General features: G+C 38.7%; 1 protein-coding gene across 1 annotated transcript in view; it reads right to left on the reverse strand.

Moving 5' to 3' along the window:
- Positions 1-390: 390 nt before the first annotated feature.
- Positions 391-19,551, reverse strand: part of SPATA5 (spermatogenesis associated 5) — a gene marked incomplete at both ends in the record, with an annotated part of 26,292 nt that continues 7,131 nt past the window's right edge. The window contains 5 exons of the mRNA XM_009700575.1: positions 391-579; positions 15,843-16,098; positions 16,413-16,536; positions 17,388-17,444; positions 18,300-18,429. Coding sequence (XP_009698877.1) covers positions 391-579; positions 15,843-16,098; positions 16,413-16,536; positions 17,388-17,444; positions 18,300-18,429 — 756 coding nt within the window. The remainder of the gene's footprint in view (positions 580-15,842; positions 16,099-16,412; positions 16,537-17,387; positions 17,445-18,299; positions 18,430-19,551) is intronic.

Below are 19,551 nucleotides of genomic sequence, written 5' to 3' on the forward strand. Positions count from 1 at the left end.
CTCTTCGCAGCTTTGTTTCAATACACTTTGGTTACAAACGCTAACAGTTTGTTTCTGCTTAAGTCTGTGTCTGCTTTACAAAACACTCCAGCTTTCACAGCTGTTCAGGATCGGCTTTGAACAGACATCTTAACATTTTTACTCCATTAATCCACTCACCATACAAAACTACAGATCAGGAGATATGCTCCTGCACCACCAACTCTTCCTAAAGCATTAGGAACTTTAGCTTATGTAAGTGGGTCTTCAAAATTATAATTCAGTAAACAAACATGCAAACAAAAAGATGATGTGCAACATTTACTGGTAGCTTGAGGCTTCCACTGGACAAAATTCCTCTCCTTTGCTAGGGCATTTCAACCCCAACTACAATTCTCAACATGGCTCTACCAATGTTGCGAGCATATTGCAAAAAATAACTTACTTTTGGCACATCAACTGCCACCTCCCTCATGGCGCTGGGCCTGACATCACTCATTCCCTGCAGGAAGTCATTGAAAGCAATCATCACTGACCCAGCCACCTCGTTGTCTAATACGTTAGGTCTCTTGCCCAGTGCTCTCCGCAATGCATACAAACCTATTAAAAACAAAAAAACATGGAAATATGTAGACTTCCTCCTGGTTCTCACAAACATAAAGTGTACAACAGGTAAACACACAGCAGCACTGGAAAGGAAATGATGTTTGAAAGCATGTCTCAACTCCAGGCCTTAACTAGGTCAAAGAACATGCAAGACACTTCCGATGAGAGAGCAAGAAAAAGGGGATTTAATGACCACAGACAGAATATAAACTACGTCTGTTCCAAAAGACAGAATGAAACAGCCTTGCCCCTGTGTTCCCGGAGATGAAGCTAAGAGGGCAAAACCTCCAAACGTCCATACATCGATCCAAACACGTTTATAAACCACAAGGAAGAGGGATAACGAATATTCAAGGCAAACATTAAATCAGCTCACATAAGATATCTGCAACTTTGTCCATTCCTCTATTATTAGGACTGTGTTTTCCAAGCTGCTCTTAAAAACAAACCGGTAAGATTTCTTTTACTTTCATTGGAACCCTATTTTGCTATCTAGTAAGATGCCAGATACCTGTATTTTTCTTGATATGCAACAAACATTCCCTGCAACACTCAATAGCTCTTCGTTCCCTTCAGCGATCACACTTTTCAATCACAGGCATAGCTTTTACCTTCTCCTCTGTTTGGCCAAATCACTCATATCCAATACCTATAAATCTCGATACTAATTCCTAGCTTCCCCCTATAATTCAATCCTTCAAAAGCCACACAAGTCCCACTGACTCACACATCAATGTATCAATATTCCTTGGGCAGGACCAACTGGTACCACCTGCAGCTCCCAGGCAATCCCCAGAGAGAGCAACTGCAGCCTCCCTTGTGTAAGATGCCCAGAAGCATCATGGTTTTCCCAGTGTATAAATATGCTTTTTAAGGTCTAACATAACTTGGAGTTCTACTGATTCTATTTCCAACCCTGTTCTGTGAACCAAAACTGTTAAATATGTCATTTAGTATATTATTACATGATGAGTATAGTCTTATGCACAAGTATACATACACACATGTGAAGATACGGAATATCTGTTGTCATATGTCACAAAAAATGAGGCAGTTAGTACGACACCAGTTTGCCTTGCATGACCACAGAAAGACAAACATTTGTTAACTCATTTCTATATTTAACCAAACAAAACATCAATTAGTGCTACATGAAAGGACAATAAAAGGGATAAGCTGTTTCTGAAAATAGACATCGTTTTAACTTTCAGTGGATTGTTGTCTTTTTTTCCTACAGAGGCACTGGTAGATGCGGACATGCAAAGTTTCTGACAATGACAGGAATTCTGCATTTCCTGCAATATATACAATGTGTGAAGAGATGTAATATCTCCCCTGTGAAGCAGTACAGCCGGTGTCTCTCCATAAACTGCCAATTATGGCAGAGTCTGAGCACCTGCATTCAATACCCAGGCTCTTAATACAATAATGGAAAAAAAAAGTTTGTAATTCACATTTCCCCTTGCACAGAACATCCAGAACTAATAAGATACATAAATAAAAACATTCCATGAGGCCAAGGAGAAAAATGAAAATCTGGTCGCCAGAGGACAAGTATAAAATATAACCGACTCATTTTAACAACCCAGACAATATTCATGTTATTCCGCCCCGCCTTCTTCCTTCCTCTGAAAGAGTTCATATTAAGCAAACAAAAAACCTAAGCAAAACAACATAGATCTACCCTCCCACCCTGATTTAAAATTTACATCCAAGCAAATAACAAACTCAACATCTTCTTCTAGTGTCATTGCAGCTAACACTTTGGGGGGTGGGAGCAGGTACTGGGGTCGAGTTCTACATTTTCATTTTGGTGAAGTCAATCCACATGGCACACTCATTTTTTAAAAAAATGAAAGAATAAATAACATAGCATGAAATTAACTCATAGAGAAAGTGAGTAATTGATAAAGATCTCTGCTCATTTCTATACATATCTGCTCCATCAGGTACCAGTTTAGCCCAGTGCCCATTTGATGCATTTTAATCACGTCATCGTTATCTTTTTTTCATGACATGAGGAATTCTTAAAAAAAAAAACAAGTTTCTTTTAAAATTTGAGAGAGAGCAGTGCATAAAAATGCCCAAGGAGAACACTGCTCTTAAGGATTGTTACTGCCAGTGCTACTGGGAGCACGAGTGAAATTTCAGTCCTCAGCAGTGGGTTTGAAATGCAGCAGCCTTGATCCAGAACAGGAATAGAAGAGGTCACAGCTTTCCAAACAAAGCCTGAATTCATTTCAGCATGTGCACGCACACGCCGCTGCACAGGTCAGCATTTAATTGAAACAATGTTTTACACTAAAACAATAATAAAAAACAGATTGAAAAAGAAAGCATGATTCTTCCTGTTTCCTCCTGTTATCATAATCATTCTTTCCTGCACTTCAGCTTGACCTCTAACCAGTGGGGGCAAAAAAAGTCTTATTAACAGAAGGACACAGCCAGCGGCTTGCCAGAGGCAGAAAACCACATCCTTGTCTCGAAATGCTGAAAGATGTATTTAATGTAAGGAAATGCAGGGTAGGGTGCAAAACATGCTGCTAGAAGCAATGCAGAGGCAAAGGAGGTGAAACGCTACAGCAAACCCAAGTTTATCACTGCAGAAGTTATAACGCAGACAAACTGAAGATTCAGACATAGTACCTCAGGAAACATCGACCATCTCAGCTTCGCCGCTGGGTATCTTTTGCATGGGAGTGTTTTGGTTTGAGTATACCTCATTACTGCAAACTGACTCTGAGCACAGCATTTGTTTCAGCTTTGCTTGCTCCTTTTCAGACACTACTTCATTCTTAAGGACTGATGAGTATCAATAACCTTTTGGCAGTGACTGAGGAGGCTCAGAAGTGGGTAAAAGTAGGTTTTCACTGTTTCATTCCAGCACAAGTCCTGCATGAGGTGAGGAAGGACACAGACGTAGTTAGCCTGCCATATGGTCAGTGGGACTGTTGCACGGGCATGGGCTACCTATTCGTAGTAAAGGGATACTCGACTGGTCCCTAAGACTACCCTATGCAGGGCAGAAACTTAACTTCCAAAGGCTGCCTTCCGACAGTGAACACCACTGATTCTCAGTGGAGTATAAATGGAAAAATCCCAGCTTAAAGGAAAAAAAAAAAAAACACAAAACCACAACACAAGTACACTAATCATGCATGATTACAAACAATGGAAAATAAACAATTTGTTCCAGTCCTGCAACTGTGTGCTTTACCTCACCAACTCATCCTGTCTGTCTAGAATAGAGGAAACTGGGTGGACAGAGGGTGAAAAAAAAAAAAAAACAAAAACAAAAACAGAACGCCCTGTCCTGGTACAGATGACCCTTCTCTGGTACCAGGCTATGCATGAGGTCGATAGCATTGTTTCCCTCTAAGATTTTCTTGCTCATAGCTTGGCTAAGCATTGGCACATTAGATGATAATCACAAATGCCTGAGCCTAAAAATAGACTCTGACACCGCTATACTTGCCAGAGTCTGTGTATTATTATACACTACTGTAAATAACAAAAAGCATCCACTTAACATGACGAACATATATACTTTAGGTTTCAAAACCAGAACACACACAACACTTGAGGAAATGAACTGGACAAAACAAAATTGTTAATCATGCATCTTTCACTGCCTATTAGCTATTTCTTCTGCAAATCCATCTTGTCTGGACTTACTCTACCAGAATCCTAATACCAGAATTTGCAACGAGCTTCAAAGAAATTGTAATCTTCTTGTAAGATTGTTTACAAAAGGAAACATTTCTTCTTTCCCTGCTATTCTGGTATTTCCCTCCCAAATGATCATGGCCAAATCCAGAAGACACATACTATTTCTCCCTGTGACAGCTGTCAGATCCAACGTCATACTCTCCTGCATGGCTGAAAGTGGAATGCCTAACAGCGTATGGAAAGATTTCAGCTTCATAATGGGAGTGCATGGGGCATCTTCCTTTACTTCTAGATCTCTAAGTTTTATGCATAGAAAAAGCATTTCATATAACTTAAAATCAATTTTGAACTTTCGAAATCGTAAGAGGCGCATACCTGACTTTACAGGCAATGGATAGAAAAGTTATTCCAGTGTTTAACATTTTTGAGATAAGGAGTTCTTCTGCTTTATATTTGGCAATTTTTAATCAGCATGGCTTTCTGCACTCATTCATGACAACAATCCCAAAATTATACTGGGAAATCTTTTATAGAACTTCAAGGATCATATACTACAAATCACGTGTATTCTTGAACATACCATAACCTGATAAACAAAGGGAGTTTATAGTACTTCATCACATCAAGATACTGGATGGTCAAATCCAAAAGAAAAAAAAAAGAACATGTGTATATATGTTGTTCGCAGTTATGCATAAATACACAATAACACAGACAAAGTCTGTTTGCCGAGCAGACAGAAGCCTCACCATCACTTGGTAAGGACCACTGCTCCACGGAGAATGCCCCACAGCCACTGTTCAGTCCATCTTTCACCCTCTGCAGACCCAGCAACCCAGCTCTCCTACCCATCGCAGTGAGATAGCACTAGGTAGTAACAAGAGCCACTGCCACGAGCGCTGAGGGACGGCAGGGATGTGTCTAGGCACAGGCTCTTTCTCCCTTTTTAAGGCTTTGTTGGTGTATTTTGGTTTGGGTTTTCTGTTTTGGTTGGTTGATTTAATTTTGGTTTGTTTTCCCCCCAATGTACGTAAGTATGGAATCAAACACACCAACAAATTTACCAAGGAATTAAAAAAAAAATCCATGGGCCAGACTCCTATAAATATAAACTTACTTATTTTTTATTTAATCTGTATATAAAATGCATGTCTATTTAGAAAAAAACTTCAGGAAGCAGAAACCCTTACTTTTGCTCTCAAAACCATATTCTGTGATCTATCTTTAGCTGCCAGCACTACATGGGAAAAATCCCTGAAGAACTTTCATATACTGTTTGCACAGGAAAGATAACGCCCTTAAATCCCTTGTAACCATAACATTGCAAATTCACTCTGCTAACCTGAGCACTAATCTACTGTAGGGATTATGTATGCGATTTATAGTCCTTCGTGAAGAGCTCCGGCATTTGCTGGAACATGTCTATGGAGCCAATTAAAAGTTGCCGAGAGGTACAACAGGGGAGGGAAAGGAAGGAAGGAGGAACTGTATTTTCAAAACTTCTTCCATACAGGAAACAGTTTATTCACAGATCAGGTACACACACGTCATTTATTCTAAGACAATGACAACGGAGGGAAATAAGGAATACCAGACTGCCTGTTTCTAGCCTGCTCTCATACGTAAATCTACCTAAGCTAGAGTTAGTCATACATGTGCTACAAGAGAAGTAAGGACTGCCAGGCTACCAGAACAGCAAAGGCAGAAAGACAAAAAGCAACAGTTAGAGGCTAAATACCGTCTAATTGTAATTAGGAACATTGTCAAGTCAGAATATAGTTAAAAGTTAAAGTCAGGAGACTTATGAAAACTTTGCCTAAAAATAGTTAAGCTCTGTCCCCCAGTAGTAGCTATTCACTCTTCATACAAATGCCTACTGCTAACTGATTTTACTCCTGCAGAACTAACACAGACACAAAAATTAAGCTACATTTTGCCAGAGGATCTTTTATGATCTTTTATCAATTAAACAAAGAAACTAAAATTGCTTTCGGATTCTAAGTTTGCCATTACATATTCCAGGTACACGTTCTACCTAGAGCCTGAGAGGGAGTCAGAGAACACTGAAATTTTCTCCTATAGTACCATTTCTACCCAAATAGCTTGTCTGAAGTACGCTGATGCTAGCTTATTCAGAAAAAAAGTACAGCTATGGAAAACATAATTTTTTACTCAGATACTGAGAAAGCTTGCAACTTTGCAACCTGAAGATGAACATTTACTCTAAATGGGTTAGTATGGATCTTTCTAAAGCCAGCAAAGATGGAGTGAGATGAATCGTAACGCGGTCAGTCCCTCCCTATGTGCTGTGAGGGGAACAAAACTCCTACAGATTTTTAGTATGGGAAGAATTGCACCTCAAATGTATTTGAAATGGAGTCTGTTAGCATTGCTGTTCAAGTTACATTTGAAACCAGACTCAGCACAAAAGCTGAAAGGAAAAAAAATGCATACCAGTTGCTTCACAGAGATGACACTGTACTTGAGCTCTAGATGTTCCCATATTATGGTCACTCAAAGAATGTAAGAGCAAGCCAACCGATTAAACAAAATTTGAAAAGAACTAAGGTCAGAAGTGTTAGCCAAAATTCAAAAGATACCTGAATCTAGAAACACAACCGTATCAAATGAAATTCTGCCTAAAACAAGACAAAGTGGTGTAAATAGGTATCAGACATCATGAAAAAACAGAAAAGAGAACAAAATAGAAAACGACTGCCTTTCCAAAATATAAAAAAGTTACTAAAGGTTTCTTAGAATGTAATACGCCTTTCAAACAAGTAATATCCCAAAAAGTATGCTTGTATCTTGGAGAAAAACTAGGTTTAGTCCAAATACATAATTCCAATTCATAACTGGAGCCTGCTCCAGAACCAGGAACTAGAATAACTTTCTGCATCACAAGGAACCAAGTCTGAATCACCTGCGATAATTTAATGTCAGGTTACTGGAGGGCTGCAGCGAATATGAACTCTGTTAGCAGGAGAAAAACACCACAGTGCTTGTGTGTTGGTCAGCAGTAACAGTGAGCATGGTTATCCCACTTCAGCTGGCAGGAGGTGAAAAATTAGGAAAGACATGATGGGAGAGGAAGAAGGAAGCATGTAAGTCTGCAGAATACCTTTCAGTGAGCAAAATGCCAGTTAAGATGAATGACTGTGTACAGCACATGGTATTACCAAGAAGAAAGTCCACAGATTTGCCAAACCCTTCTGAGAGATTAAAGGTCAGGAAGTTGTCTTCAATTCTTAGATGTGCAAAACCTTTAAAATTAACACAGGGGAGCACGCAGCCTAGATGACTGCAGGAAAAAAAAACAAACCTATAGGATAATTTAAAAGATAACAGACTGCAGAGCACCTTCAAAAATCAGTTTAGTCTTGGTTAAATCACTTTCATTCACTCAAAGGTGTTATACAGGCAACTGAGGATTTCTTCTGTTGTTACAGGAGTAACATTGCCTGGCACACAGCTCTCATCCAGCTTCGCATCCACGGAGCTGAAGCCCCTGAGGGATGCAAAACCCTATAAGCAGAATAGCAACTACCACATCATTCCTGTCGATGTGACATAGAGCTGGGTTACCAACATTGTGTTGATTCCTAGGTCTAGAAAATAAACAGGGATCACATAGAACTGTCTGTTCCCACCACAGCTTGGCCAACGACCCAGCCTAAGACAGTATCTGCCCTGAATTTATTCTGTTCTTAAGCAAAATGACATAATGCTAAATTTTCAGGATCTGCAAGCTGAGGAATCACGTTGTGACTGCCATTTCACAGCCCACCAGTCTGCACAGGTAGGGCTGCACCAATGCAGGCTACTCTGGCATTCTGCACCCCATCACCTTTCAAACCAAACAACTTGTTTTGGGGCTAACCCTCCAACCCATTCAATCGCAAAAGTTTCTACATACACTGCCACACATGAATATCATTTCTTCTGTACTACTCAAGTTGCAGAAGCAAGAACACGGTTCCTATTTGCCATGAAGGTGAATTTAAAACATTAATGATGCTTATTGATCAACTCTTCTGAAAATATTCTTTATTTTCTGCTTATATAAATATCATCAGACAGAATGGGATGTGCTTTAAACAGATTATTAAGTACTCAACCCACAACTGTGTATATGAAGTCAGCAATCCCATCATCCAATTAACTGCAAGCCAGTTTCAGATAAAAACACACTTAAAATTAGTTATGATGAAAAGTTCACATGCCCTGACTGCAGTAAATGCAACATTCTCCATACAAAAACAAAAATCAAGTACCATTACAAAACAAACAAACAAACAAGGCCAAAGCTTTTCTATAAGGGAAAAATAACTACAAAAAGCAACATAACATGCACTAGTGTCTCTTCAGAGAGGCAAACAGAGCAAGACTTTTTCTCTCTGGATACAAAGACAGTTGCACTACAGAAACTTCTGTGCACTTAAGCAGGTGCAAAGGGGGAGGGGGGAAGAGATGCAGAAATTTTGCAATCACATCAGAATGACACCAAGCCAAAGTAAAAGGGTGACAATCTAAGCCAATGCAGCTAAAATAACACAATTTTTGTGGAATCTTAGGAAAGTAGTTGAACTATTTAAAAATGCTAAGGCAGCAATTCTAAAACCAATTCTGACTTTGTCTTTGCCCCACAAGATGTTGTGGGGAGGAAATCCTAAGAAAGAGGGCAAGGGATCCCACAGACAAGAATAAGGTCAACACACTCCACCCAGTCTCATGCGTGTTCCTTCAAGCCGCTCAGCAGCATCCAGATGTAGCTACTTGCGCACAAAAGCCATCATTCTGAGTTAGTGCTCTAAAACAATCAAAAAGCATATGTTACAGTCCGAGTCCAAAAAAGCCACATTGCTTTGTTATGTGTGTGTGCAAGCAAGGACGCATTTATACATAACCTGTTAAATGGCAAACTAGGTCAATTGCTCCGGTTTAAAAACAGCTTCTGCATTAAGGATCCAACTTTAAAATTACAGAACATAGCACTAACTTAAAACTCATGAATGCTGACGATGGGGATTGGATTTTCTTGGTCGTCTTTACAGTGTAAATTAGCATGATGGAACACATTGTCAGAAAACTCAATTGTTCCAGTATAAAATTAATTTGTAGCTTTACTTCTGTACTGTGTCTGGACTTTTCAGTGCATTTCAAAATTCAGTGCTCTACCATTTCTGCAAAAATCTCTCAGTTTCGTAAGAATACATTTTTTTGTATTGACCATCTGACTATACATGCTATTAATATTCCCCAAAAAAACTCACATTTTCTACATGACCTTTTTCTAAAAAGGCACGCAGCCTTTCCCACCTCATTTTGAATGTCCCATGGGAACCAGTACTCAGTTAGAGAATGCAATAGCAGATTGTTTGCAACTGCATAGTTTCAATCTTTTTCCACACTACTAAGAAAAAAACAAACCCAAACCAAAAAAACACAACATAGACATGGTATTTTCACTCACTTTCCATAAAGGAATAAAATAACTATAGCATGCCAAGCTTTGCTTTCCCTTTAAAATCTGTAACTGCAAATCAGTTAATTTGAAAACAAACAAAAAAAAACACTCTGCAAAACAAATAATCCCATTGTCTTGGTCATCAACCTCCTTTGACAAAATCTACACTTTCAACAGTGTCTCAGCCCACATTTCTACGTTTAGGATTATAATCCAAGAAAAATATTTATATTTGTTGTATACCCCCAGCAGAACTTGGGTCTAAATCGTGTTGGGAAAGGTTCAGACTGAACCTTTATGGCTTAAAGAAACGATATAAATTCTTGATGTCCTAACACTAGGCTGTTTAATCAAGACCGTGACCAAGCTGAAATGAAGACCTTGGATTTGAGATACAAGGCTGACAAGCCACATACCAAACCCAGCGTTTGTCTAATCGCGAGATCTGTCAGAGGGTGGTCCTCAGGGTGCACAGAGACTCGCTGTTAATCCCATTAGCCCAAACGGTTCATGTTTCCTGCAGGTGGCCAGGCTACCAAAACTGCATAAACTGGGGGGGTGGGAACCAACACCAACACATAGATCTAACAAAGAGACATTCCTGGGTTTCAGGAGAGTTTACTTCCCCATCAATTACAGGGAAAAACAAAAAAACTAGCAGCCAGTCCTTCAATTACCTAATTTTTTTTATTTTTCTTTTTACTGCAAGCAAATTGCAGAAACTCTTTTTTGAGTTGTAAAAGATAGAGCAGGAGGTTGCTCAGCTCCAAGAAAGCCAAGTACAGTATCCCCCTAAATAACTTATACTTTTACAGATCTACTGTCTACATATAATCAGTATACAGAGTTATCGATTAAACAGCATAAAGACTCTCCATCCTAGCTGTATTATTCATCAGCACACACAGGTAATATAAGGGCCAAATGGATACCATAGACAGTAAGATCTCCAAACAACAGGACTCTTAAAATTATGACCATAAGACAACAGACCGTATCATACGTCTATGCAAATAGCTTCACCGACTCAGCAGAGTAATGCTGATTCATAGTGGTCAAAGATGTCGCTCAACTTCTTACTTGTGTAACATTTTTTGTAACCGCCAGCTCAAGCCAGTGAACTGTTATAACCCTAAAGGCTAAGCAAGGTGAAACCTTCAACTGTATTACAATCAGGCAATTTAAAAAAACTTCGATGCAAACTCAAGTGATTAGTGCTTCCTTCACAGAAGTCTCAAAGTTTCAGTGGTTGCAACGCAGCATCCTTACTGGAACCAAATAGATGTTATTGCAACAGAGACCACTATTTAAACAAAGACATTTGTTCTTCCTCTCCTCGTGATGCTATCTTATCACAGTCCAAGTGTTTTATATCAGCACACTGAAATTATGTGTAATGAACAAGGATGTTCAAGATAAATTCTAAGAGTTACAAAGCAAATACTTCCTTTCTCTGTAAACAATATGACTGAACCCACTTCTTGAAGAAATCAAGCTATATTTATATTCACCCTCTTGAAATGCTACAGGCAGCCATAGAAGGATAAGTTTATAATAAATTGCTATATTTGGAAACCTTTGTTGCTAAGCATCTTCTAACATTCAGTACAGTTTATACCATTCATGTCCCTGCTACATAATTAACATTTCATATGTTTTTCCAAAAAAAAAGTGCAGTGCTTATCTTTGTTGTTAACTTAAAACCATTATAATTTTTTAGGGAATTAATAAAAGACTGTGTGGCCAATTAATTAAAGCAGAAGCAACAAGATCTCAGAGGCATACAAACACTGACATTATATGCAGGGATATGGCACAAGTCTTACCTTCTAGACACTGCTTCTGCTTGAGATAAAACAGTTCAGAAGGTAGATGTTCACACCAAAAGGTAGTCTACTAAATAATTTTTAGGACACAGCACACCTCTCCCAGTCTTAAGAATATGACTTTCTCAGCTGCAGACATAACTAAGCAGTTTTCTTGTCAAGAATTCTGTGCATAAGCACCCCTCAGGGGGTATTCAACTCCTCAAGAGTCTACCACAAGGAGCCCATTGCAAGCTGTTGTCCACATGATGTGGTCCAGTTGCCCATCAAGGTATATGCAGGTTTTCCATACTATGCCGTTAACCTATACAAAAACATGCAGTGAATTGTGGAAATCACAAGCATATTGCTAGGCAGCAGAAAATCACAGCAATTCCCATCTCCAATGTCACTGCAGATAATGTAACCTTGAACAGAGATTAAGAACACTAATTCCAAAAGCATTGTATCTAAGCCAGTGAAACTTGCTATGTTAGAAATACCAATTTGACTTTTAATTTTGCTGGAATGACCACAGTTATTTGTAAAACAGACAAATAATACTTGCCCAACATGTGAGGGGGGATACAAGTACTCTGTGCGACAATTAAGGCTGAGATAGATATACACACAGAGCTGATGCCCGTCACCGTGTTGTCAACTCTTACAACAGTACTGTAAGCTTCATGATACCTAGCATTTTTCGTATAAAGTCACAAAGTTTTGTGGTTTCATTTTGTGAGAATCTAGAACTGTATCTTTAGTAGAGGAAAAGAAAGTATTGGAAGAAAGATCCACGAATATTTTTAAAAATCCACAGATCAAATAAAAACAGTCTTAACTGATTATTATATCCATCTATATATAAATATTTCACAGGTGTTTGGTCACAATACCCTGTTTGGAAAAGTCCAGAGGACACTGCACAGACTCTCCAGGTTTCTTGTCCACCTTTCCTCTCCTTGCCCATTCCAGCATACACAAGACTGCAGTTCTGTACACATCATATACACAAGGGCCTACAACTATTCAGCGCAAGCTGAACATTAAAAGCTCCTAAAACTTCTTAATGACTTCCATGAAAATTTACAGAGTTGCTGAACAGAATAGAAAACTTGCCCGTCTGACCCCAGAAGTACCACTAATTCATTCTTGCACCAGAGAACAAACAGTTTCTGCCAAGAAAACAGTTGGAATATGTTTAACTCTACAATTGTTATTTACTTTTCATTAACACGTGCTCTTCAGAATTATATTGAAGACAAACATCAAAGCTTCTATATAACATAGCTTAGGAAACCTAACTATAGATGCCAAAGTGAAAGGTTTGCCTATCATAGCCCTACCATTACTACATTTACCATGTTACATTAATTGCTACATCCTTGGTTTATACAAGCAGTATATACACAATATTATACATGTGCTGAAAAAAATAGAGTTGAAGTATAAAGATAAGGAAGGATAACTTCTTTGGAAATTATCTAAACTTTATATTAAGAATATAAACATATTTAGCTTGTAAACTTTCAGGCTTTCCAGCCACAAATGAAGTACCTAAAGATATAAATGGGGTAACCAGGACTCAAGAGCCTCCCAAAGACCACTACTACAATACAATTAGCAAGCGACAATAATCTTGTACCAACAACCAAACATGGATTTCTGAGTTCAGAATTCCTGCTTCTAAATTAATTTCCATGTTTCATCTGTACTTAAACACACATCTGAAATTGGCACAAGTGACCTTAAAATTTGTGAAAGAACTCAGATATTGCCTGGATATTAAGCATTTTGATTATTTAGAAACATGCACCAGCAGTCTTAACTATATGTTTATATCATGTTTTATGTTGTAATATATGAGAAATATGTTCAATTCTGAGCCCTACATTACCAAAAGGTTATTGACAAACTGGAGGGAGTTCAGAGAAAATCAACATAATTTCTCAGAAGGCAGGAAGGACTTATTTATGAGGAAAGATTAGAAGAGCTAAATATTTATAGTTTGGCTCAGTAATGAATGAGGAGGTAGGGGACATGAGAACAGCCTAGAGATATCTGAAGGGTGTAAACACTAAGGAGGGAGAGTGAACGTGTTATACAAGGATGTAAATAGAAATAATGGGATAAAACTAAACAAGGAAAACTTAGGCTGAATATCAGAGAGCATTCCTGGACAGCAAGCTATCTTGGCCCATGGCACAGTTTAAGTGAAGCAATAGGAGCCCATTGCTTGGAACAACAAGCAAGACTAGACAAAACACTGGAAAATTTGCCATATGGAACAACCTTGCTCTGCTGAGGAGAAATACTACCTCGTAAAAGCTAGTCTTTTCTAAGTTTAACTCCAGTGAAAGCAGTAATATTTTACAAGGTGTTGAAAATTTAATATAAAAGACAGATATCAAGAGCTTAATCAGAAAAAAATAATCCAACTAAGAACCTTCCTTAACCATGAGCAACTCAAATTCAGTTTATGCAATACTTTGATCCAATCATGCTTCTGCAACTCTTTGAAAAGGAAAAATACATGTGGGCTGCAAAGAGTTAATGGCACGGGACTGTATTCTCCCAGCAGAGGTCACTCCAAGTTAGCAAATGACAAGGAAACATAACAGCATGGAATCAAACTTCAGGAAAGAAGATCAACAGAAAGGAGACATCCTTCCCTCAGTCGCAGCACTGGCTTTGGATGCAAAGCTCCCAGCTGACGGCATGTCCTGCGATGAGTCGCAGGTAGGTGCCAGTTTTGCATCTACGTAGCATGTAATGTTCAATTTGCACAACATTCAAAATTTATTTTCTAAAAGGTCCTCATGAAGCGAGTAAATATTGCGTATTTGCAGCTGGATTATGAAGTATCCAGAATCAAAGTGCGTATGCACAAGTAAAGCCTAGGCTGGGTCATGTTTGGGATTGAAACCATAACACTTCTCACTGAGAATTTTAGATTACATTAGTAAAGTATTTACTATGGGAGGATTGTGACACAGGCAGACTGACAGGCTTCCAAAAACACAGAGGAAGGAAAATAAGAAGGGAGTTTATATTTTTTTTTGTTGTTTGTATATATTTGTTTTAAAAAGAATGTTTGCCAACTTAAAACAGGGCTTAAAACACAACTGAAGCCAACAGAAGAGCACTATAAAAAGAATAGTCTGTGTCCGTACATATATTCTTCTTCCTGATCCATACAAAAGTCCACAAATTCACAGTTGAGAACTATCCCTTAAAAATTCTGGAAACTGGCAAGTAAAAACATTGCTGTTCCAGGTGTCATCACCCCTAATAAAACTTCTGTCATCTTCACAGTTAATTCTGATGCAAGAATTAACTGCGCACTGTGCCACTGCCAGAGGAAGCTGTCCCAGTGCCAAAGGAAATAAAAGTAACCAGTACATACAGCAAACATATACTTGTGAACTACAAGGGAGCAAATATGCGTAAGCAGAGCTGAAGAGTCGTATTTTGACTAGACTGCTTTAACAGGCTGCTCATGGGTAGATTTAAGGTCCAACACTTAAACCACGTAGACACATTCTAGCAAAATACAAGAATTGATAGAGCGTACTTTTAGTATTTCATCCAATGAAAACAGAAGTGAACTCGTGTTTAAGTATTCCCTGGAACATACTGAACCCTGGCTGCCTGATGCATGGATAATTCTCCAGGGCTATGCCTGTACCGGAGGCCAAGGGACTCTTTCCAGCCCCCAGTTCGGGGCATGCTCTCCAGCTCTCCCAGCTCCACTGCACAACCGGACCCAGGTGCATACAGTTCCCCAGCCCCCATCACTAGTTCCTCATCTGCAGGCAAATGAAACACCAGCACAAAATACGGGAGGGAGCCACAGTAAACACTGCTCAGGCCCACAGTCTCAACATCCTGGGAACAAGGACCTGCAGGACAAGCTGTCTAGCCCAAGTGACATGAGATTTTTGACCCTGCAGAAGGCATAGGGTCTAGAGTAGAAAAACTCTTAGGGATATGTCAGTTAACTCATAAACCACTGGTTTACTGAGACAGCTAGCTATCTAATATGCCAGAAATGGCACAGGGGATTCCCCAGTGTTATTAATTTTTAACATTCAATTTTGAAGTCTAGTACTACTCAAAGAGTTTTTCTCATCTGCCCAGGAGCAGACTGGCATTCCTCATATTCCATGCTGGGCTATGTTTTCTTTGACACAAAAAATAATTAAGTCTCATTGTTTTAAAAGCTGTTAGTCCAGACTGTGGATTTTTATTTTTCAAAACAAAATACAGAGACCAACAATAAAGTAAGATCCTAAATAAGACACACAGAGTCTTACCTGCTTCCTTGCACAAGGCCGCTAAGTCTGCACCCACGTAACCATGTGCACTATCAGCCAGTTGCACCAACTCCGCTGCTGTAAGTGAATGGGGAACTTTCTTGAGAAGCTTTTGGAGTATGTCCAGACGGTCTTGGGCATTAGGAATTCCAATTTCTATCTCTTTATCAAAACGCCCAGGTCTGCGCAGTGCTGCATCCAGCGCATGAGGACGATTAGTGGCCCCAAGTACCAAGAGCTGTCCTTCACTGCCTTCCTGAAGGCATCAAACAACGCAAAACATTAATTTTTAAATACAATTAAATGTCATGCAGCTTATAAACATACTTCTTGCTTACTTTTCCCAACTATTACACACACTAAAATCCTGATGCTAGTTCTAAAGGAACAAAGCAAACTTTTCACAATATCACTTTTCCCCATATGATCCCATCCAACCTATCCCTAATTGCAATTCAGCAATACTATAGGCTGCACGCAAACACAGACAATTGGCTGAATTCTAGAAGCAAAATTGTTTTGCCCAGCTAGTCCCCATACACATTAATTGTCTCAATATAGTCTACTTACTGAGCCGATGCCATCCATTAATGTCAGCAATGAAGCAACCACTCTCTTTTCTACTTCATTCTGAGCCCCTTCTCTCTTTGGACAGAGTGCATCCAACTCATCTATAAATATAATGGAGGGGCGACTGGGGGGGGCACAGGGAAAGGGAGCAAGGGGAAATGTTAAGGTGCTCAGGAAGATTTAAAACACCAAGGCAGAGAAGCGCAAAGCTGTTTATGGAAACAGTTCCTACAAAAATTAACAAGCATCCCACTCCTTTAGGCAACTCAAAGTTTCAACCTTGAATATGGCGTTACTCAGAGATAACTAAAATGACTAATATATTGGGCACCTAATACCTACCAATCTACTTTTCTATGGCTTTCTCCCAAAGACTCAAAGTTATGCTTATAAGGTGGCAAAAAGACAGCGTTTTATTTGCCACTTCTACAAATACAGTATGCGATAGTCTTTTGCTAATGTATTGTGAACACCAATCAGCTAGAAGTCTAAAGTCTGCCTTAACCAGGTCTAATAAATTTGGGCAGAATGCCACCATAATCCAGAGGCATGCTATATCCAGTACCAACACTGGCTTATTTAGAGCTGGTTTCTACGTCTCAGCACAGTACTGCATTGGTCTCCAAAGATAAAACTAGACAGAAAAATTTGGATCCAGGTGAAACTCTGGCTCATGCTTCCATCTGTTGAAATAAGCGTACAATACACTAACGATACAGATCGAGCTATTTGGCACCATCTGTAACAGTCCTTTAAAAAGGGTAGTGTCCAAAAGCATTTAATAGGCATACTAGAATTTCACTGCTTTCCTTCTAGCTAAGCTCTATATAAACAAATTTATTTCCTTTTAAAAACCACTGCAGGAAAAAATTACAATTCAAAGATTCTTGCAAATGTTTTTCTTTTAAGAACATTAACCCTGGAACCAATACCGCAAATAAGTGAGCGCGAATAAAATTATCCAAAAGAACATACCACAGAGAAGCTTCAGCAAATATCTGACGTAATCTCAATTCAGACTCCCCATAAAACCTATAATAATTAAAATACTTTAATAAAAAAAAAAAAATCACAAAACTTTTTTTGGTCTTTTCCAGGCAACTTGGAAAATTACTGCTTATGTGTTCCAAAAAGGCCATAACGCGCCCTTTCAAAGTCCCAAAGTATATGCAAATCTACAATAACCTTTATTTCCACAGAACAAGACATTATGGGGCACAGGTAAAGATACAACCATCCTGTAACTCAAATAAAAAGATTAAAAGGGAAAAACAAAACTTTTTCTGGTCTTTTCCAGGCAACTTGGAAAATTACTGCTTATGTGTTCCAAAAAGGCCATAACGCGCCCTTTCAAAGTCCCAAAGTATATGCAAATCTACAATAACCTTTATTTCCACAGAACAAGACATTATGGGGCACAGGTAAAGATACAACCATCCTGTAACTCAAATAAAAAGATTAAAAGGGAAAACCTTATCTATTCCATGCTAGAAACAATTTTATCTGTATTTTTAAAGAATAAAAAGAAATTAGTTCCCTGGAGACATTAAGCTGTGCAGTGTCATCTTAATTTCAAATATATTTTAACAGGTCACTCTTCTTGTTGCAGAACTGAGTAACATGCAATTGCAGATGCAGTTTTAGTCCTCTCTCTAATTTAGCCCATGCTTTACACAAATTTCTTGGCCAAATCCAATAAACCTCTTATTTTAAGAAGAAACATAAGCCCTACTTGAGAGAACCCTTTCCTGTCTTTTTTTTTACTCTCTTGGGCAGACAGCCCATAGCCCAATCTACATCTACATCTGTCCACAATGGACAGATGCCAGGACAGATTTTGGGCTAATATATTTATAGAATTAATGAAAATAAATAGGGTGGACTTACTTGCTTATTATTTCAGGACCATTAATAACGGTAACGTGAGCGCCAACCTCATTTGCAATGGCTTTGGCAATCATAGTCTTCCCAGTACCTGGAGGGCCATATAACAGCACTCCTCTAGGAGGAGGGATTCCTTTAAACAAGCACATGCACACAGAGAAGAAAGTCAGCTGTGATAAATGCCAGACTGAACAACCTGCACTTGCACATTTCACTGTCCCAGTTATTACCCATTATAACTTGACCTCAGCATTAACTTCTTTAACAGACATATCATTTTCATAAAATTGTAGGTTTTCAGTGGGAAGAGCACTCTTATATGGGACATACATCTATGTTTTCTACCTTTAAAGTCCAAATTATTCCATTTAAAAAGCAACTACTTAAATCATTATATTTTTCAGTAGTTTAACATTATAATTCCCCCTAAGCATTGTGGTGTTTTTGTTGGTTGGTTGAGTTTGGTTTTTTTTCCCAAAAAATTACTGGACTGAGTACCTAATGTCCATGAATGTACTTTATTAAATTATTCATGATTCTTACAGTGTCATGATTACAAATTTCCAACATCAGAAAACCACTTCTCTTCAACACTCCAAAAAATTTCAGAAATACCGTGAGGCTTGATCCGAGAATACTTACAAAATGACGAAAAATGCACATCAAAAGGATGAATTTGCCTCTTTAACGGCAAATGTTAAGAGCCGAAACAGACAGAAACATTCAGGCACAGAACATAAGGGCCACTAGAAGAACAAGGTACAACTGTGTATAGAACTGGACAAAAACTACAGGTAACTGCATGAAGTAATATTATGATCCCAGGTAAAGAGCCAAAAAAAAAGTTTCAGATCAGCAAAGGTAAATTAAACGGGCACAAAGCCAAAAACAGAAGGTGAAAAATCAGAAAGCAAAAAGAAGAGACAAATGTTTGACAAAGGACTGACCCTGGCACAAAAGACATTGCTGAAACATGACCAAAGAAGAAACATCAGTTGGGTACTGCAAAACTAGACAGGGAATGATGCTTGAAGGGCAGGTCACATCCCAGAGGTGATAGAGAATAATACAGCTGGCATGGACAGAAAGCCTGAATCTTAGGGAACTAATATACTTGAAAAGAAAAAAATTCTCTTTTAACTGACAGGATAGACATAAAAGTGTTGTTATGGACAGGTTACTTTACAACAGTCCATTAAAGCATGTGCTGCTCCCTCACGTGGTGTTTCCGGTACTGGCAAGAAATGGAGCTGCT

The sequence above is a fragment of the Cariama cristata genome, unplaced genomic scaffold (assembly GCF_000690535.1).
Source record: "Cariama cristata isolate BGI_N322 unplaced genomic scaffold, ASM69053v1 scaffold36535, whole genome shotgun sequence".
Lineage (NCBI taxonomy): Eukaryota > Metazoa > Chordata > Aves > Cariamiformes > Cariamidae > Cariama > Cariama cristata.